Below are 22,022 nucleotides of genomic sequence, written 5' to 3'. Positions count from 1 at the left end.
CGGAGATGCTGTTTGTGGGGTTTGAACATGTGATATTTTAAGTTGCACCTTTGGAACTTAACATATGTTCGCCATGTTAAATAAATGGGCAAATAGAATAGTACCAAGTACGACTATCCATCCTTTTTTTAGCATAATATTCACCTCCAACAGAGCCAGGTGAAATTGGCAATTCACGGCCACGGTTTACATATAAAGAACTAGCCAAGGCCACAAATGGGTTTTCAGCACAGAATCTTTTGGGTGAAGGTGGATTTGGTTGTGTGTACAAAGGAGACCTACCAGATGGGACAGAGATCGCAGTTAAGGAGCTCAGGATTGGCGGGGGGCAAGGCGAGCGAGAATTTAAAGCTGAAGTAGATATTATTAGCCGCATACATCATTGCCATTTGGTTTCACTTGTGGGTTACTGCATTTCTGAGGGCAGAAGATTGATAGTATACGACTATGTGCCTAACAATACTTTGCATTTTCATCTCCAAGGTAAATCTGAAACTGAGCCGGCAAGGATAAATTTGTGATTTGTGACATGAAAATACTAATCCTGTGCTTGGCTTCGTTCCATTTGTAGGTGAAGGTGAAGGAAGGCCCATTTTAGATTGGGCATCACGCATTAAGATTGCTGCTGGTGCCGCTTGTGGATTAACTTATCTTCATGAATATTGTGAGTCTAGTTGTAGCAGTAAACATATATATAATTATATATTATATGGTCACATACGGACGTCGACTCTTTTCCCCCCCCCCCCTTCTTGTATTGCGTGAGGTTGAAGGGTGCCATATGACTTTGCTGTGTGGCGTGGTGTTCTGTTTAAAAAAAGAAAATTCGTAAAAGGAGATGGTAATCATGATTTTTATATAAAAAATAATATATAAATTTATAATAAAATTTAAGTATAAAACATAAATATAAAATCTGATGTTGGTGTTTTTTTTTAGAAGATGGTCTTGGTGTTTTTTTTTGTTTTTTTGAGATGGTCTTGGTGTTTTATATCTAGACAAAATTGAAAATAAAATAAAATTAGAATCAATCAATTAATGACAAATATGTGTTTGTAAGGCATCAAATAGTCTAAATTCCACGCATCAATAATAAATATGTGTTTGTAATATGCTCCTAGTTTTAGCATTAAAATAGAGTACTTAAAATATGCTATTAATGAATAGTCTATTAATTTGATTATGAATGACACTAATAATAAATAATAAGTAATAACTATGTCATGATGACTTTCTTTAGTTTATATACCATAAAACGTGACACGTATTCAAGAGCCAACTATTGGGGTGTGGGGCCAGAGATCTGGGGTATGTAAAAAGATGGGTGGGGTGGCAGTAGAGAATCGAAACTCTTATTAGAGTTAAAAGCTTCTCACATGTAGGTTATCGCACACCACTAGGAGTGTGCATCGGTCGGTCGGTTCGGTTATGGACATATTTTTAACCTAACCAAATTTTTTTGGTTAATTTTATCCATTTAACCGAACCATCATTTTTTAGATGGTTAACCATCGGTTCGGTTAACCTAAAATTTCGGTTTGGATTTCGATCGGTTCGGTTAATTCCAAATATTTTGGGTCAAAGTCAAAGCCCAAAGCCAAAACACAAAAGCCTTATATTTTGGGTCAAAGCCCAAACGCCATTGATTTTTTTAGATCAATGGCCCATAATTATAGTACATAAATATATTTTAATAAATAATAATGACATATTAATAAATAATCTCATCTTTTAATCATTTTATCATTTATCACCTAATCAATAATAAATAATAGCATATCGTACAACATGATCTTTTAATCATTTATTATATATTTATATTATGTGGAATGTGTTACTAATTTAGCATATAATATGATTTATAACATGACTATAGTTATATAGTTAATAGGGTTTAGGGTTTACATTCATAAGGTTTTATAGGGTTTAGGGTTCTCATTTAAAAAAAACAAAAGGTTTAAGGTTTTATAGTGTTAGAGTTTAGGGTTTATATTATTAGAGTATAATTTTATAGGTTTAGCGTTTTATCGGTTAGGGTTTAAGTTTATAACATGACTATAGTAATATAGTTAATAGGGTTTAGGGTTTACATTCATAAGGTTTTATAGGGTTTAGGGTTTCCATTTAAAAAAAAAAACAAAAGGTTTAAGGTTTTATAGTGTTAGAGTTTAGGGTTTATATTATTAGAGTATAATTTTATAGGTTTAGTATTTTATCGATTAGGGTTGAAGTTTATAACATGACTATAGTTATATAGTTAATAGGGTTTAGGGTTTACATTCATAAGGTTTTATAGGAATTAGGGTTCCCATTTAAAAAAAACAAAAGATTTAAGATTTTATATTATTGGGACCTTTAACCTTAGGATTTAGGGTTTAATGGTTTATAGTATTTGTTTTTTCATATTATTAATTTCATCGTCATATTTAATCATGATAAATATAAATATATAATATATTGAAGGTGTTACATTACATGGTAAGTTACTAAGTTGGTACTTGGTAACATGAATTAATACTTATTAATTGATGTATATTATATTTATTTTGAATTTTTTATATAAGTATTAGTAGATTTTTTTTAGAAGAATATAAGTATTAAATTATTAATATGTGGAAAATTAATAACATAATTATATATTTATAAGAATAATCATATATATATATACACATATTATTACATATATTATATATTTATATAATATCATATATTTTCTGTTCGGTTCGGTTAATTTGGTTAATTTTTTATGTTAACCGAACCATTAACCGAAAACCGAAATACTAACAAATCTCTAACCGAACCGTCCAATCGGTTAATATTAACCAATAAATTTGGTTAACGGTCGGTCGGTTCGGTTCGGAAATTCGGTTACAACCGAAATTTGCACAGCCCTACACACCACTGACACCAGTAATCACTGACGTTTTACTAGGGGTGTTTGTGATCGGTTTTTTTGAATTTTTTTGATATGTATATTACCGATCAAAAAATCAATTTTTTTGTTTTTTTATCAATTTGATTCGGTTTTTAATGGAAAAATATATAATTTTCTATTATAAAAAATCGATTAATCGATTCAGTTTCCATTTAGACAATTTTTTAACAGCCCTACTCTTTACAATCCCACATTGAAGAATCACCCTCAACGACATTTAGAGCAGGTTAAAAATTAAGCTCTTATCCGCAAAGCCCCTGCTTTGGGTTAGGGTCGGGCTTGGCTGTATTTGTAGACGCATGGCATTCATGGCATGGTGGACCTTTTTTGTCTTATTTCTTCATTATCGCAAGTTTAGGGTTTCTGGGCAAAAAAGCTTAGTTATTCGTCTGCTCTCTCATATGATTTTGAACAATGTAACTTAATTCAGTCTTCAACCATTGCTCAGCTAAGAAAAGTTTGTAGAAAAATGAAAAGGGTCTTAGCTTGATTAAGCTTATCTGATTTCTATTATAGAAGTAAAAATTTATGCAAAATAAAGTTGAAATTGAAATAAGAAGTTACTGACCATTTTGTTATTGCCTTGCTACTTGCTAGTGCTATAGATTGTTGCATCTAAGCTTATTAGAATCAATTTTCTGAATGATTGTGTGTATTTTTTTTTTGTTAATGAAGTTATTTATGCTGCATTTCTATGGTGGTCAGGCAATCCACGAATTATTCATCGAGATATCAAGTCAACAAACATTCTTCTTGACAACAACTTTGAAGCTCGAGTATATATGAATGCTTTTCGTGAAGTCGCATCATAGTGATTTCATTTAAGCTTATGTTAACAGTTTCTTCATTTTGATCATACAGATTTCAGACTTTGGGCTCGCCAAATTCGTTCTTGATGCAAATACAAATGTTACCACTCGAGTCGTGGGAACTTTTGGGTATGAACCTAATTTTGTCTCTCTCGCATACGTACAGCATATACTTTCCATCCATGTATATGTATATCTAACTGTTTCAATTGTTTATTCAGATACTTGGCTCCTGAATATGCATCGAGTGGTAGATTGACCGAGAAATCTGATGTGTTCTCATTTGGAGTTGTGCTTTTGGAGCTAATAACTGGGCGGAAGCCTGTGGATTCATCCCAACCTTTGGGAGAAAGGAGTCTAGTTGAATGGGTAATCAAACTAAATCATGATGCTTGTGGTTTCACTTTGTGAGTTGTCTGTTGAATTTGGTTAAAAATTTACTGGATTATATATTATTTCCTTTCTCTGGATGAATTTTGAGGTTTGATTTCTTTCTAGTGAGAAGGAATCAAATTAGATGGTTCTATTGCTTAATCTTTCTGACTTCCTCCTACGGAATCGAGAAGGAAAATATTGAGAGCTTTATGACATCATTGTTGAATACATAGCCACAATGTGTTTTTAGTTTTAAAAAAAAAAAAAACTGTAATTAATTTTTGATCTGTCTGCCTTCTCTAACCATAGCCCCATTTACCTCTCAGGCTCGACCTCGGCTAAGCCTTGCAATTAAAAACGAGGAATTTGAGGGTTTGGCAGATCCAAGGCTTAGGAAAAACTACGTTGAAAGGGAAATGCTCGGAATGATCAAGGCTGCTGCAGATTGTGTGAGACGTTCAGCTGTCAACAGACCTCGAATGAGAGAGGTAATAACAACTTGCTGAAAATGTTTATACTAATTTCATCTTGAATTCTCCGGGTGTGGTGTGGTGTGGTGTGGTGCTGGTGGCACATAATTTTCTTAGCGAGCTCATGTGATTCACAGGTTGTCAGAGCTTTTGAAAGTATAGGTGCTGAAGATCTAACTAATGGAATAATGAGAGTTGGGGAAAGCGAGATATATAATTCTGCACAACAATCTGAAGAAATTAGACGGCTTCAAAGGATGGCATTCAGTGGCCAAAATTATAGTTCAGAATTTTTCAGCCAAGACAGTTCGAACGGTAGTCAAAATTATAGTACAGAATTTTTCAGCCAAGATAGTTCCAAGTTTGAAGTTTGAACAATTAGAAGAACATAATAAATATTCGTAGAACTGACAACCTCCTCATGAAGCAGAGATTTTAGCCAAAGATAAGATTACAAATATATATATAGAGCTGTAAAGTGCGTGATTCATCTAACACCATACATGTACGGACCCCATCACATGTGGGTCCGTACTTACACCAGCGTGTATCGTGTGAGATGGACCCCACACTTGAGCACTAGAGTGTGTGTATATAGATATATATATATGTTTGTACACATTTTTTTTTGATGGAATATGGCTGTACACTTTAACGGTCAAAGATGTGATCTCTACATTTTTTGAATACGAAAACTCTATACATCCCTGACAATTTCTTCCATAACCGGACATAATAGTATTATATTAGCTAATTACGTTGAATTTCGTTACTACGTTATCTAATTACATTGACTTTTGTTATTATGTTGTCTAATTATATTGCATTTCGTTATTACATTGTCTAATAAACTGTGAAGAGCCTTGCTTGTCATAAGCAGCTAAAAGACATTTTCATATCAATAATAAGTGGCTTGGTTGGCAATCAGTTGGATTAACCATTGTCCAAAGTTCGATTCCAATGAAAAACATATTTCTTCAATGATATTTTTTTTAAAAAAAAAAATTTCACTACCACGATAGAGTTGGCGGGTTCAATGGCTAAAATGGGGGCACAGATAGAGATGGTATTATCAGTTCTAATGAATTTTCAACAATCATGGCTAAATCCGCCGATGATTTTTTCGGTTTTGCCATCTCATAGACTTAAAATCATTTGTTTGAAGATCTGAATTACAATGAATGGTGATTTTGGAAGGTTGTTCCTGTTTTACTTTTCCTCTGTTTTGCCAATGTTTTTTTAGGTTGGTGTTACCATTTACAATAACACATTCAACTTGTAAATTCTATTGTGTATGTAAAACCACTTGGCTGGTGAATTTTTGTTGGGTCAAATTGCACGGATTTGAAAGATATTGCGTTCGATTATTATTGGGAATAATACTTTCTTGGTCACCCGTTGAATTTTTATATACCTAACTTACAATATTGTCAAGTGAGAAATTTTGTGTGCAATGACCTAATGGCCCGAGTTAGACTCATATCAAATGTGGGCAAACTTCTATAGCAGGTCACTAACTAAAAAAATTTGTGTATCAGTGTATGTAAATATTCATCAGATATGTAAATATTCATCGGATGTAGTTGCTAACATCATCAATAAATGCAAGTTTCTTTTGTTTGACACTAGAGCTCTATGAAACTAGAACTTGCCTTTCTTCCATCGATTCTATTATTGTTTGTGGGGAATATAAACTAATGGAATGATTACTTGGATGCCTAGCGACTGTATTTGGAAGTGATTCTTAATTGGGTTATCTGTATTTTGCTCAGAATTTCAAAATTAAGATATCTACAGCCAAAAAAAATCATGTAGTAATACCTTAATCACCCGACTATAACCTAATTAATGGGGATTTCGATTTTAAACTAACACCACTATTTTTAAGTGGTTTGTGCTGAACCTCGATACAACTAACTTATCATGTGGATTCGCGTGTGTCTAGCCAAGCCCGAGTAAGGGCTTAATTCCTTGTATTTCATGCTATGCTTTGCTGTTGGTAAATGACAGAAATTGAACTAAATCAAAACAATGAGTAGATCAGATAAAACAAAACCATTCAAGAATATATTGAATTGAATCTGATGAAATTACATATACATACAAACAACAGGGAAGGCTCATCCTTCCCTTGTAAAGAAGAAAAGTTTGAAAAAAGAAAAGAAGAAAATTATTCAATCTGAACTAAATACATTGTAATTGTAACACAAGAAGTTTGAGAAAAATAAAAAACAAGGAAGAAATCAAAATTCACGCTTTCTGCATCAATGGACAACTACCTTCCATTTCCAAGAACTACTTCAGGATATTTCCTCCTTTCCTTTATGCAAACAAGTAGTTTTGCTAAACGAGCCTTAATACCATCAACGCCTGTTGGCTGTGCTGATCTCTGATAACCATTGTGACGCGACTCAAAGTCGTCTGATCGCCCCTCAACGCTTATCTTCTGTACTATCTGATAGTACATAGGAAAGAACCGAATTTGTATCGCTGCGTATATGCAGTATGGGATGAGGGTTGAGAGGACCACGAAAAGTGTGACAAACCAATAAGAAGGGGCCGGTGCAAGGGCTTCAATGAAAACCATGTAAGCATCTTTAGAGGAGGAGGGGGAAACTGCTCCGTAGATCATGAGAAATAGGTACCAGACGGCAATTGAACCCCAAACAAGAATATGTTGTATTGTGGTGAAGTAACTGATGTAGAGTGCCATCTGCAAGTTCACAACCCATACGACGCATGTATATATAGTTGCCCCTAAAACATCCCTCCCAACAGTGTTCCCATCGCTATTGAAGGCCTGGTGCTCCAGTGCTTTTGCGCAGAAAAAGAAAATGATGATAGCACTGTAAAGCGCGTTAAAGAACCAGCTCAGTATTCGGCGCCAGCTGAAGAGGGTATCTTGAATTCCATCTTGATATAACCGCGGAAACTGACACAATAATCAGACAAACATTTAATAATCATCAGTTAAGTATTGACTATGAAACTCAACATAAGTGACTTCAGAATGAGGAATCAATCACTCCAGAGGAACAGAAGGGAACTAGTGAAGTATTCATTCATACTTTAGAGTGAGTATAAATCATTTTCACCTTACAGACGGTACAAAACAGTAATGAGTTAATTTGAGTATACGGGTTATGCTAGAGAAGGTACCTTCAGACAAAGCTGTGCAGATACATCCTGGTCGAAAACTCCCAAAGCACTCACTGGAAATGACGTAAACAAGATACTATAGAAAGACAAGTACCAATCATTGTATAGTGTTTGTCCTGAGAATGATGCATGTGCCTCGTACAAGAAGAGAGTGATGCCCAATAAGATGTTCTTGTAAAAAAAGTAGCAGATCTGCCAATAAAATATTAAAAAAAAAAAGTCAGTTGATCACCTTACAGACGGTACAAACTCATGGATAAAATGAAAGTAGAGCTTTAGACCCTCAACTCTCAAGTTTGAGCCAAAAATATAATCTATAAAAAAACTGATAAGGAAAAACATATGCCATCTCAAACATATATAAGGCATTACCATTGATGAAATTCTCCTGTAACACCAATGCCCATGCACAAGCAGCAAACGCTCCAAATACGAAAATTGAGCTATTGCAACATCACTTGCCATGACCGCCTGCATTCCTTCAACACCGCTGATTCCAACCCCAATGTCTGCTTCTTGAAGCATTCCCACGTCATTGGCACCATCACCAATTGCTAGTGTTGTTTTTCCGGTTTTTGTTTTGACTAGCCTTGTAACCTGTGTTTTAGATTTATCATTTCCAGAATTAGTTTTCAGAACAAAGAAAAACTCTAAAAGGTAAGAACTTTTTGGACTTCAATGGGAAGAAAAAAATCCCAGAAAAATAGGAGCTCACCAGTGCCTTCTGCTTCGGTGATGAACGGCAGCAAATAACGGATGCACAACCAATAGCAAGTTCAAAGAACACTTTCTCCATATCTTCCCCTAGGGCATAAGAAAGTGATTTCCCATCAATAATCACGGCAAATTCTTCAGCACTTCCACTTGATGCATTCAGCAGAGCCTTTCCTTTGGTAATCTGGTGAAGGACACTTTCCTTCGATGCCTGAAGGATAAATAGTATATCACATCAATACTGAATTAAAAAAAAAAAAGAAGTAGAACACTTCAATCTAACCCCACCACGGAAAAAAGAAAAGCTTGTCATAACATAATTTACTTAAATCATTGAGCTTCCCAGAATCCGTTGATCCCATCATTGGCACAAAGAAAATAAAGCTACATCCACAAAGGTAAATAAGCAAGCTTGCATTTAAGAAAGAAAGATAGATCATCATGGTGAATGTGGACGTTTATTTACGTGTCAAGATACTTTGATAATTATAGTTCCATCATTACGGTGCCAGAATTTTTGTTAAGCCAAACCACTTTGCTTATGGAAATCATATTACATTCTAACCAGCTTTCTGGAAAAATAGATTCCATCCTCAAATTTTATCAAGAAAAAACTAAAAAATTTTAAATATAAGAATATCACTACCTTGATGATGGCATCCTTGTCTCCGGCTTTTTCCAACGACTGGATTTCGGGACTCTCCAAATTTATTATGATCTGCTTCATTCCTTGCCTAAGCAAACTACAAGCGAAACTGCAAATTTATATATCAAGTTAGAGATCTTCAAACCTACTATGGATAACCAGTCCCACTGTAAAACATTGATACTCTCAGGGGGTTTCATGTTTTACTTCATTATGGTTTGCCAAAAAGTTACCTCCCTACACTTAAATTTTGAAACTAGATGTCAGTTTTATTATGAGAAAACAACATTGTCAAACCTTCAACAATTTCGGCAGAGGTAAACCAAAGACATAAACAAATATCGTACCCAATATTGATAGCAGTCTCCATCTTGTCTCCAGTTAAAACCCAAAGTTTAATTCCTGCTTGAGCAAGCTTATCTATGCAGTCAGGAACCTAACATCCAAAATAGAATAAACATCATTTCCAAGTCCTGTGCCCAATCTCAAAAACATTTTTTCTATTTAATAATTATAAGTCGTTCCAACTAACCCCATTTTGAAGTTTGTCCTCTACAGCAGTAGCCCCAAGAAGAATCAGATTCCTCTCAGTCTGATCTGCTGCTTCCTCCATCAACATCTCCCGATCGGCGCTAACAGAATTCTTGCCCTCATTAAATTTCTTGCTAAAATCTCTGTACTCTTTCTCATCGAGTTCACGATAGGCAAGTATCAAGGTCCTCAACCCTGCATCAGCATACTCATTCACATGGTCTCTGGTTTCCTTTTCAAAGTCCCTACCATCCTTAGCAAGCCTTTCAAACATCACACTGCATGGAATAATGGGTTACAGTGACACTACAATACAATAAGTGAGAAAATTCAATGTGACAAGGCATCAGGGTTGTTGATCACGAACCTATCAGCACCTTTACAAAGTAGTAGTAGTTTTCCCTCCTCCGTTCTTATTACAACAGACATCCGCTTTCTAGTGCTGTTAAACTCCAAAACGTCCAAAACTGTATATTTCCTGCAAGAAGAAATAGTTTGCTGAAAATATACTGGGAAGAGTTAAGATATCGTTGACAAGGATAGCAATAGTATCTCATATAGACCAGCATGCATGCATTGAGTACACATATATAGGCATGTTAAGTATTTGGATTTCAAACAAACAACAAAAAAATTTTTTAAAAAAAGGGGCTCAATGCATTAGGCTCCTGCCCCTGAACAGTTGAATTACGTTGGGCAATCTTGTTGCTGAGTCACCTTCGACCTGAACATGGTCATCAAGTACGTAAACAACACCCGCGCACAAGACTCTCGCAGTGGGTGGGATCGGGGACGGATAAGATGTACGTAGACCTTACCTCAACATAATATGTGAAGAGGTTGTTTCCAAGAATTGAATTTGTGGCCTCTAAATTGCACCCTTGCAACTCTAAAATATATTTTGGGTCATCAAGTAACCCATAATATATTGTCTAAATAATTGGAAACATCATGATATTCCATATTACGATCCACTTAAGAAATTATAATTTTAGCTATCAAAGGTCTAAGCGTGGAATACAGATTCAAGTACTTCAGTTGCACAAGTTGCCTGGTGCAGTAAAGCGAATAAAAAAACCACTAAACAGTACCCTATCCTCAATGCAAGCATACAAGGGCACAATCAAATGCATACAAGGGGCGTTGAAGGGTATAGCATGAATGCTTAGCTTATGAAAACATTACTAACCTTTTAATTTGGTTGCCTGTTTGTACATCTAACTCGGACAATGATACGCTTGTCTGCGTCCTCTCATAGAATTCGAAACCAATTTCTCTTGCGGCAATCACAAATGCTGCTTCGTCAGGTGATTCAGCTTCATATTGAACCTTACCTGTATTTTCATCCACTTCTGGTATTGCGGTATGGCAAATGGCCAACAGACGGAAAAACTTCTGCATGACATCTGCATGAGGCTCATTTATCCAGTTCCCATTCATAATCCTTTCATCTTCAAAATTAAACCCTTTAATGTGTGGTTTCCTATTAGCAGAATTCTCAATATGGTGATCCCACCCATTTGCTTTTTCAGTAGAACCTTTTCTTCTATTTATAGCTCTCTCAACTTCTGTGATGCCACGTCCATAAGCTTTTCCAGCCACAGAACATTTGAAGAACTCCATCGAATTGCAGGTCAGTGTTCCAGTTTTATCAGAAAGTATTGTGTCAACCTGACCAAGTTCCTCATTCAAATTTGACGTACGAGCAAGTGCTGGTTTGTCAGTCTCCTCATAGTACATATGAATATCTTGATTGATGAATTGGCATTGGAGAACTTTGACCACCTCTACGGATATGTACAAAGAGATAGGGATGAAGCTGGCATATAACATCAGGGCCGTCAAAAAGTGATAAAATGCAGCTACCTCTGCATTTTTGGGGTCAAAGTAAATTGTAGAATCATCCGGCTTCAGATACCACCTTTTCATCCTCCCATTTTCTAAATCATCTTTAGTTGTGACGCCAAAGACGATCGATCCCACAAAGCCCATCATAAACAAAGTAAAAAACAAGAAGTACACAATTTTGTCCATCTTCCTCTCAATTCTGCTTCTCTTTGAAGGGGGCTTTGTAGAGTTTTGCATGACCTTTGTGTCACGTCCAGTAAACACAGCTGCGCCATATATGTAGTCTGTATTTCTGAGTTTTGAATCTCTAAGGAGAAGCTGTTGCGAAGTGAGAGGATACTGTTGCTCTTCAAAATCCAAACTTCCAACAAAAGAGTACAAATTTGCATTTGGGTCTTCACATTTGATGGCAGCCTTGAAATCCTGATACCTAGAGTCCTCATTCAAAAATGAAGTGGCTTCCACTCCCTGTTTTAATTTCAAATTCGTCTCCCCATCAAGGTTCATGGTCTCAACATAGCAGATTCCATTCTCATAACTAGAGGAGAGTAAAAGGAGGTCTGTAGGAAAGAATTCATCCTTCCGCACCTTCACTATGTCTCCAACTCTTATATTCTGCCATTCTGTAAGATTGAAAATGCCGTCGCGTTGATGCACATAAACCTTTCTATTGTTTACTTCAGTATCCTGAAAAATTATTACACACATAAAAGTAAAGATCAGGCGTGGCAGCTAGCTGAGAGGAGCGAACAATACATAGATAATAAGCATTAACGTATCCTAATAGACAAAAGAACATGGTTCATGAAGAAAAAGATGACAATGACAATGATGATGATTAGTGATAATCGGTAATGATAGGACCTCGTCACCAATCATTTAAAAAAAAACTTATTGGTAAATTCCTCTGAACCTCAAGATACTGTGCTTCAAAGATTCTGCATATGTTTGTGCTATTGGAAAAGAAATTTTCTGTTAAATTATATCAGCAAAGGAAGATTCTTTGTCTGGTACAAGACATGATAACTTTATAGAGTTCGTAATGGAATCTGAAACTGATTAAAAGCAAGGTATTAACAAAACATGCCGAATTACAATGACGATACAAATCCAAAATTACTCAAGGGAATGAACAATACCTGCTGCCTTCTCCGCCAATCTTCTAAACCCTCTTTCGCCATCGTTACCACGATAATAATAATTAAAGGGATGATAGCACTGACAGCTGTATAAGGGGCCAAAGGAGTGAAGGAGAGAATACCAACAACCAAGAAGAAAAAGTTGGCCACCCGTCTAAACTGCTCAAACAAGGATTTAGGCACAAAATTAATAGGGTTATACTTCGTTGTGCTGATATGATTTTTTTCATAATTCCGAATTCCAGCCTCCAGAGAGTCTGGTTCATTGCAGAAAACCATCCTGGAAAATCCCGGTCCCCCGATTTGCGAATGCTCATCCTTGGAGGATGCCTTGAAACATGAAAAAGGGTGCATGTTTCTGAAATGCACCCTCCTCCTTCCACCACGCCCCATTTTTTGTCTCTCAAAGTTGTACTATCTCAACTTATCCCAACTAACAAAACAGAAACAAAAACTAATCAACAAAAGGAAGAAGAGAAATCACTTCTTGGCAAAATTTTGCAGCTTTCAAATAAACTCTAAGCACAATTATCTGAAACATTCGACATTACAGTAATTCAACAAATGCATACTTGATATTACTAATCGTCCATTGAAATAGCAGATTTTCAGAAATTAAAGGACAACCCTTTCATGATTCACCAAATGCAAACTAAAAATTATCTATGCAGCTTCTTAACAAGCAAATTGTGAATGATAAATCAGACTAACGATCCTCCGAGAAAACCCAAGTCAAATAAGAACCATATTCATACACAACCAACATAAGAAGAAAAATTAGAAAAAAGTAAAATTAGAGAAAATCACATGAGATCAGATAACAGAAGCCAGACCTGCGACCTGCAAACTCCTCTGTAGTGGATTAAGAGTTATAGTTGCGTCAAATGATTCAGCAACTAAATTTCATAACCCAGGAGAAAGTATATCCCCAATGAGACTCCGTACGATATCTTATATAGATTCAATATTTACACAGTTTGAAATTTCTTTTCCTGGAAAAGATAGCGCATTTAGGAAGGCAATAGACGCCCAAGTGGAATGGAACTTCAGTCTCCCCATTTGACCGTCTTCTATACGCGCAAAGGAATGTCAGACACAGAACAACTGCAATTTTCAAAGGAATTTAAAAATAAAAATAAAATGGGGTGGAAAAGAAATTCTAGAAGGATCAAGATCTGAAATTTTCTTCCCTGTTGTGCGATGACTTTTACTAAATACTAAATAGACAATTCTCTCCATTTCTTAAGGAGCATTGTTGTAAGAAAATGATGGTTTGAAATGTCATAAAATAACAAAAAAAAGAAATTTAATATTAAAGCAAAACCATTGACCGTTGACGGTTGATCGGTTGAGATATTCGCCGTCCGACGCAAGGGGCACGTTGTGACTTCTGATTGGCTACTTTTTTTTTCCGTTTTGAAGCTGTGAGAGTAACAGGAAGGGCTGGGAGTACTGTGGCGGCTCCGAAGATATTGTTATGGCCGCCACACGAGAAAACGTTATTATTGTTCTAGGTAAGACATTGAAGTCCCCTGCCGCCAGCATTACCGTTAAAAACTACTCGTAAAATTTAAAAAGGGGAGAAAACATATATTGGGTTTTGGCCTTTTGGGTGACATTGTGATCCTCGTCCTAATTTTCATTCAATTTACCATATCCTTACATGATAAAGAAATCTATATGTAATGACTAGAGTTGAAGTTCATATCGAATGTTTAAATGACAAGTTTATATAGTGATATTGTAGGTTAAAAAAAGTATCAAGACTATCAAATTTAGGTCTTTATTATAAAATAGACTAACCAATTAAATAAAGTTATGACCTGTGGCAATAAGGGTATTACTCTCAATGTAGTTCATGGCGCAAAGCTCAGAGTTTAGTTTGAATACTAGTGTGATTTGTATTGAATAGAGTTGGGTTTTAGTTACAAGAGCAAAAAAAGAATCACCTTTGGAATACGCTAGGTATGTGCACATCTTGGCTCCTTCAAGATGCTTGATGAATGAGCATCTATGTATGACAAAAACAAAACCAGAGAGAAAGAAAGAAAAATTGTGCATGTATACTTCCTAATGACAAAAGTCAAGATTTACAAGTGTATGATGCTTCTTTACATGGTCACCTAGCAATCCTGAAGTATAAGCAGATACTCTCAATACACTAATTTACAGCATTCCATAATTTCTACAAGTTATCATTATTAGTGATTTTGAATTCTGTTTCTCAATCGATCGATCCTTGCTGCTCTGCGCGCAGTGAAACCAACGGTTGTTGGTCTTATGGATCTCTGCCTAACCATGTCACAATATTCGGGATCATTCGACTTTCCTTCGTATCTTATCCACTGTATCATGTTATTGTACATGGGGAAGAACTGCATTTGGACTGCCGAGTATACGAAGTATGGAATTAGCGCAGAGATTGTCACGAAAAAGGTGACGAACCAGTAAGAGGGGGCAGAGCCGAGAGCTTCGATGAAGACTTGGTAAGCAGTGGTTGAAAAACTGGGAGGCAAGGCACCATAGACCATCATAAATATGTACCACAAAGCAATTGAACCCCAGATGACACAATGTGCTAACAAGGTGAAGTAATTGATTGAGAGCGCCAGCTGCAAGTTCACGATCCATACGATGCACGTATACATGGTTGTTCCCAGAATCTCCATCCCTACAGTTTTCCCGTCGTTGTTGAAAGCTTGGTGCTCCAGAGCTTTTGTGCAGAAGAAGAAAACAATGATTGCGCTGTAGATCCCGTTAAACATCCAGCCAAGGATGCGCCGCCAGCTGAACAGGACATTTTGCACGCCTTCTTGGTATAATAGAGGAAACTGACACATGAAATAGAACCCGGGTTTTTAACACGAGTACAGACAAGAAAAAAAGAAACAATAATAACTCTGCATGCATAATAACAACCATAAACATTGAGAATATGGCCATGGTTGAGTTTGCATAATGATACTAAGGTGGCGAGTGTACCTTCAGACAAAGACGTGCAGATACATCCTGGTCGAAAACACCTAACGCTCCCACTGGTAGTGAAGTGAATAGGACATTATACAATGATAAGAACCAATCATTATATGCCGGAGTTGCTGAGAATGATGCATATGCCTCATATAAGAAAAGCGTGAAGGCAAATGTGATATTCTTGTAGAAGAAGTAGCAGATCTGTCAACAGAAGAAAACACAAATCAGTTAACATTTGAGAAGATGCAACTGAGAGCTTGAAAATGCAACTGACAACATCGTGCCATGTTGAAATTCGGACACAAAAAAATTACCATTGATGAAAGCCTCCTGTAGCACCAATGTCCATGCACAAGTAGCAATCTCTCCAAATATCGAAACTGAGCAATTGCAATATCACTTGACATAACCGCCTGTGTTCAGATCAAGCATAAAAAAAGAGTTTATAAGCAAGCAACAGGAACCATTAACATATTCAGATGGAAGGTATAATAATTTGGTAAGCACCTGCATCCCTTCCACGCCACTGATACCAACCCCAATATCTGCCTCTTGAAGCATTCCCACATCATTGGCGCCATCACCAATTGCTAGTGTTATTTTCCCAGTTCCTGTTTTGACTAGTCTCGTAACCTGGTTTTAGGATTTCACCATTTAAATGAATTAATTCACCCAGCAGTATATGTATGTCTAATGCAATGCAGCAACAAAAAATTACGTATAGAGTACATTTGTAGAGAAAAAAAATGTCCATGAGTAATTTTGAACGCACCAGTGCCTTTTGTTTTGGTGATGAACGGCAGCATATAACAGATGCACAGCCAACAGCAAGATCTAAAAACATTAGCTTCACATTATCCTCTAGAGCATAAGCAAGCGATTTCCCATCAATAATCAAAGCAAATGCCTCATCACTTCCACCAACTGCGGTAAGCTGAGCCTTCCCTTCAGTAATCTGACGGAGAACACTTTCCCTTGATGCCTAAACGACAATGCATTACGTCACGTTAGGATGTTTCTCAAAGTCAGACAGCTCAGAACATGTACTTTCTCCCCTCTATGAACTAATAAAGAGTGAAGATATCTATGCTTTTACACTCTCGTGCTTTTATCACTCAAGAGCTTAACTTTCTTATTTGGCCTTTATGAGGACAATTCTCATCGTTTGCATGTATATTATCAGAATAGTAAAACAATTGAAAAATCAAAAAGTAACTTTACCTTGGTGATCACAGCCTTGTCTCCTGCCTTTTCTAATGCTTGAATATCTGGACTATCCAAATTTACCATAATCTGCTTCATGCCTTGCCTTAGCAAACTACAAGCATAACTGCAGCATTGTATAGTAAAGTTAGTTACCTCCAGAAGTAATATGAACAGCAGGCCTCGGAAAAATTAAATTCATAACCGGAAGTCATACCCAATATTAATGGCAGTTTCCATCTTGTCTCCGGTTAAAACCCAAATTTTAATGCCTGCTTGGGCAAGCTTGTCTATGCAATCAGGGACCTAATGGCACAATAGAAGGGAAATCCTCATTTAGAATCATTCTGCAAATGGTGAAGTGATTTTTTTCCCTCTTTAGCAATAATCAGTATATTTTTTTCTTACCCCATTTTGAAGTTTATCCTCAACAGCAGTTGCACCTAGAAGAACTAGATCCTTCTCAATCATCTCTGTTGCTTCATCAATCAGCATTTCCCTGTCAGCGCTAATTGAGTTCTTGGCCTCAGTGAACTTCTCATTGAACTCTTTGTATTCTTCCTCAGCAAGTTCACGATAGGCAATGATAAGGGTCCTCAGACCTGCATCAGCATACTCATCCACATGCTGTCTGGTCTCCTTTTCAAACTTGCTACTATTCTTTGCAAGCCTTTCAAACATGACACTGTTCGGCAAAAATTCACGGTGAAAATGCAGTTAGTGGTAGAAATAAGGAATTTCAAAGCATTCAGGACTTTGGGATAGCTTATCACAAACCTGTCAGCACCTTTACTTAGTAATAATAGTTTTCCTTCCTCATCTCTCAATATCACAGACATCCGCTTTCTCGTGCTGTTGAACTCTAACACATTCAAAAGTTCAAACAGCCTGCAAAGAAAAAGTAACTTATTGATTATACATTTTAAGACGTTGCGAACTAGCTAGAAATAAAGATGTTGTAACACACATCAATAGCAGGCAATGAAATTCGCATGAAGAGAGAATACTAAAATGCAATCTGATTTTATCCTACATTTAACATGAAATTCACATCATGATTTCAGATGCACTAAAACATAAGGTCAGATGCTATAAACTTGAATTTTTAACGCTAATTTATAGCTTGAAAAACAAAATAAGGCAATAATGATAAAGTATTTGGTCACTTTCACACAGGCCTGCCAAAGGCAGACAAGAGAGCATGCATGATTGTATGTAAAATTGTAAATAAAACGAACTTTTATTTTCTGAAATGCAACAAAAGATACTGACCTTTCAACTCTTTTGCCAGTTAGAGGATCGATCTCACGTAATGAGATACTTGTTTGTGTTCTTTTGTAGAATTCAAAACCAAGTTCTCTACCAGCAATAACAAAAGCTGCTTCATCAGGAGATTCTGCTTCATATGAAACCTTTCCTGTATCCTCATCCACTTCAGGGATGGCTGTATGACAGAGCGCCAACAGGCGGAAGAACTTCTGGATGAGATCTGCTCGAGGCTCATTAACCCAATTTGCATACATTATCCTTTCATCTTCAAAATTAAATCCTTTAATGTGTGGTTTTCTATCAGGAGAATCATTGATGTGATGCTCCAAGCCATTTATCGCTTCGTGGACCAATGGTGAACCTTTCCTTCTATTCATTGCCCTCTCAACCTCAGTAACACCACTGCCATAAGCTGTCCCTCCAACAGAAAACTTGATGAACTCCATTGAATTGCAGGTTAATGTCCCGGTCTTATCAGAAAGTACAGTGTCAACTTGGCCAAGTTCCTCATTCAAATTTGATGTACGTGCGTTTGCCGGTTTGTCAGCCTCTTCATAATACATGTGGATATCTTGATTGATGAAAATACTCTGGAGAACTTTCACAACTTCAATTGACACATACAAGGAGATTGGGATGAAGTAGCTATATAACATTAAGGCCGTTAGAAAGTGATAAATTGCAGCCGCTGGAGCTCTTTCAGGATCAAAGAAAATTGTCGAACGATCTGGTCTAAGATACCACCTTTTCATCCGCCCATTTTCCAAGTCATCTTTAGTTCCAATGCCAAAAATAATTGATCCCACAAACGCAATTAAAAATAATATACTGAACAAGAGGTAAACAATGCGATCCATCTTCTTCTCAATTTTGCTTCTCTTCGAAGGAGGGTCTGTGGAATTTTGGATTACCTTGCTGTCACGGCCAGTGAAGATGACTGCCCCATATATGTAGTCTGTATTTCTGAGTTTTGAGTCTCTGAGGAGAAGTTGTTGAGGAGTGAGGGAAAACCGTTGCTTTTCAAGCTCCAAAGTTCCAACAAAAGAGTACAAGTTTGGATTTGGGTCCTCGCATCTTATAATAGCCTTGAAATCCTGAAAGCTAGAGTCATCATTTAGATATGAAGTTGCCCCTATTGCCTGTTTCAATTTCAAATTTGTCTCCCCATCAAGGTTCATGGTCTCAACATAGCAGATTGCATCCTCATAACTGGACGAAAGCAAGAGCAGGTCTGCTGGAAAGAATTCATCCTTCTCCACCTTCACAATATCTCCCACTCTCAGGTTCTTCCATTCTGTATCAGTAAATGCACCATTACGTTGGCGAACCTTAACTTTTCTGTTGTTCACCTCAATATCCTGAAAATTTTTAGTGCAGAATTGTGAACTTGGTATGACAGCGTAGCAACACCCACAAATACCCCTTATTTAAATTATGCAGATTCTGAAAGGACAATAATGAACAAAGGCATCTACGATTACTACATAAAAAAATATTTGTATTTCCATTTCTGAAATAGGACATAATAATTTCAAGGAGATTATAGTAGCAATATCAGCCAGCCCTAATAATATTAGCATTTTCTTCTTCCAAACAACGTATCATTTAGCAAAACGCAATCATTTATGCCAAGAATCCAATAGAACAGTTAAAAGTTCCTTATCGTAATTTCTGAAGTATTGTAATGGAAGTAGATTTAAAAAGTTCAATTAGATAACAGCTCTGTTTTTCCCCCTTCATGACTCAGAATCTTAATGCCAAGTGAATAAGAACCCTAAAACTTCTCTGATACCAGAATACTTCTTTATCTAGTCCAGCTAACATTCAGTACTAATGAATCATAATGCAATTCGGATCATAGAGAAAACTGAGAAAAATTAAAGAAATCGAACCAGAATACTAGACATACCTGCAATTTCCTTTGCCAATCCTCTATGCCCTCTTTCACCATGGTTGCCCCAATTACAATAATTAAAGGGATAATAGCACTAACAGCTGAGTAAGGCGCGAGAGGAGTAAACGACAAGATGCCGATGACCAAGAAGTAGAAGTTGGCTACCCTTCGAAACTGCTCAAACAACGATTTGGGCAAGAAAGTAGCAACAGTATACTTGGTTGAACTCACATAATTGACTGCATAATTATGCATTCCAGCCTCCACAGAATCAGGTTCATTACAGTAAACCTCCCTAGAAAATCCAGGCCCCCCAATCTGTGAATGGTCATTCTCGAATGATGCCTTTCCACAAGCAAATGAGTAGATCTTGCTGAAATGTAGTTTCCTTCTTCTACCTCCTGCCATTTACTGTTTCTCTCCAAGTAGAGAAAATAAAAACAAAGCTTTTTTCTCTCAGGAGATTGAAAACCCAGAAAAAGGACAACTTTACAATAATTGAAGAATTACCCTCGTACGATGAACTGATGTGAGGGCTCAAGTTCCAATTTTTCCCAGTGACAAATGCAGCTTCTTCGAGTAACAAAATACCCAAAAGAGCACAAAACTCCAATACTTCAAAAAAAAAAAAAAAAATTCCCACCACCAAGAACTGTACTAAGCTCCTTGAAAGGGAACCTTTATTTATTTTCTCTGCTACACAACAGCTACTAAAACTTCAAAACCCCAAATACCCAATAATTGTTCCTTTTCTGCACTAGTGCCCGCCCAAAAGATTGAAACAAAAGGGAAGGAGAAGAAGAATAAAACAGAACCCCACGAGAAATTCAAACGAGAGGCTCAAAAATATATAAGAAAAAGAGTAAGAACGAAGATATGGAAGAAGAAGGGACACAAAGTAACCTCTTGTGATAACAGAGGAACTTGAAAGGAAACAACAGGGAGTGTAAACCAAAGTAAGAGAAAGATCAACAAGACGAGCGATAATTACAACCCACAAAGCCAGCTCGTAATCTACCCAAACCGGCTTAACAGTAATGTCGGTCCCTGCAAAAGTATTGCCAGAAAGTCTTTAACAAAGAAAAAACCCAGAAATTCTATCAAACCCACACTGACGTTTATGGCTATAAATACGACCCCCAAAACCAAAAACAAATAGGAAAATTCATTATTACATTTAACTTGTACACATTTCTCTACAAGATGATGCTACCTGGAAGACGGACTTTTGAACGAGGACTTGGATTGGATCTCACATCCTTGTCTGCGTTTAAAGGCGCATTTTGCCGAAGAAAATGTCAAAATCTGTTAAAAAAAAAAAAAAAAACCCAAAAAAGAATACTAACTTTGCAACCAAAAAAAAAAAAAAAACAACTCTTAAGAAACAGAGAAGTCAAATGTGATACAGGAGAATTGTATTTCGAAAACCAAAGATTCCAAGAAGAAGATCAAAGAGTTTTGTGTGAAAAATAATTTAGTGGGTAAACAAATAAATCACGAAATGGAGACATTTTGAGTTGGGTTCGGATTGCCTGGTCTTCTCTGCTCTCTTGAGAGAAGAAGGCGTCAGAGAAGATATATCTATATATAAATAATGGGTAATAAAAATTTAAAAAGTTTTCTTTGACTGTGCTTCGTGTGTATAGATTTAGCGAAAAATAAGATACGTGTTGGTTTTTCTTGTTGTCTGTCCTGATAAATAAAATTATCAGCAGTTTGTCTTCACTCTCTTTAGTTGGTAAACTCTGACATAAACGGAACTAGATAATACACCATTTACTATTCAAAAATACCATATTTATTATATAGTTGGTAAATTCTGACATAAACATTTAATTATATGTATTTATTTCTCTATATTCAATTCAAGTGTGATGGATATATAAAAAAAATCATGTGTAGTGACCTAACCTAGTTGTACAATTAACCATGCACACTGGACACTTAAGGTTTTAAGCCAACTCTAATTTCATATCGTGAACCCAACTCATTCTAAGTTGACGAAGGAAAATATCGGGCTAAAATCCGTGCATGAAATAATTTCGAAAATGTTAGGC

The 22,022-nt window shown here is 36.4% G+C and overlaps 3 protein-coding genes across 5 annotated transcripts; 1 reads left to right on the top strand and 2 right to left on the bottom strand.

Annotated features, from left to right (window-relative positions):
* Positions 1 to 137: 137 nt before the first annotated feature.
* LOC120011271 (proline-rich receptor-like protein kinase PERK9) lies at positions 138 to 4,963 on the top strand (the record flags this gene model as incomplete). Its single annotated transcript, XM_038862351.1, has 7 exons — positions 138 to 483; positions 578 to 664; positions 3,641 to 3,711; positions 3,797 to 3,873; positions 3,966 to 4,113; positions 4,446 to 4,607; positions 4,727 to 4,963. Coding segments are annotated over 7 exons (1,128 nt in total), but the record flags the coding sequence as incomplete, so codon positions are not given.
* Positions 4,964 to 6,634: 1,671 nt separating this feature from the next.
* On the bottom strand, positions 6,635 to 13,711 carry LOC120013103 (probable phospholipid-transporting ATPase 12). The gene is made up of 11 exons (XM_038864774.1): positions 13,460 to 13,711; positions 12,627 to 13,059; positions 10,829 to 12,174; positions 10,007 to 10,117; positions 9,641 to 9,917; positions 9,456 to 9,544; positions 9,109 to 9,217; positions 8,464 to 8,673; positions 8,121 to 8,345; positions 7,749 to 7,940; positions 6,635 to 7,521 (listed from the first exon to the last, which is right to left on the bottom strand). The coding sequence occupies exons 2-11, from the start codon at positions 13,017 to 13,019 to the stop codon at positions 6,865 to 6,867; spliced, it is 3,609 nt and encodes a 1,202-aa protein (XP_038720702.1). The 5' UTR covers positions 13,020 to 13,059; positions 13,460 to 13,711; the 3' UTR covers positions 6,635 to 6,864.
* Positions 13,712 to 14,669: 958 nt separating this feature from the next.
* LOC120016930 (putative phospholipid-transporting ATPase 9) lies at positions 14,670 to 21,522 on the bottom strand. Of its 3 annotated transcripts, none has more exons than XM_038869943.1 (12): positions 20,477 to 21,522; positions 19,981 to 20,376; positions 18,075 to 19,429; positions 17,580 to 17,690; positions 17,211 to 17,487; positions 17,020 to 17,108; positions 16,821 to 16,929; positions 16,372 to 16,581; positions 16,107 to 16,232; positions 15,914 to 16,012; positions 15,609 to 15,800; positions 14,670 to 15,457 (listed from the first exon to the last, which is right to left on the bottom strand). In XM_038869943.1, exons 2-12 carry the CDS (start codon positions 20,371 to 20,373, stop codon positions 14,828 to 14,830), a joined length of 3,591 nt encoding a protein of 1,196 aa, XP_038725871.1. In that variant the 5' UTR covers positions 20,374 to 20,376; positions 20,477 to 21,522; the 3' UTR covers positions 14,670 to 14,827. The 3 variants fall into 3 exon arrangements, with proteins under 3 accessions (XP_038725871.1, XP_038725877.1, XP_038725862.1); XM_038869949.1 differs by having other exon boundaries at positions 20,484 to 21,522; XM_038869934.1 differs by having other exon boundaries at positions 19,981 to 21,012; positions 21,179 to 21,522.
* Between the last annotated feature and the right edge of the window lie 500 nt (positions 21,523 to 22,022).

This window comes from Tripterygium wilfordii, chromosome 2 (genome assembly GCF_013401445.1).
Source record: "Tripterygium wilfordii isolate XIE 37 chromosome 2, ASM1340144v1, whole genome shotgun sequence".
NCBI lineage: Eukaryota > Viridiplantae > Streptophyta > Magnoliopsida > Celastrales > Celastraceae > Tripterygium > Tripterygium wilfordii.
This window is presented reverse-complemented; position numbering and strand designations above follow the sequence as displayed.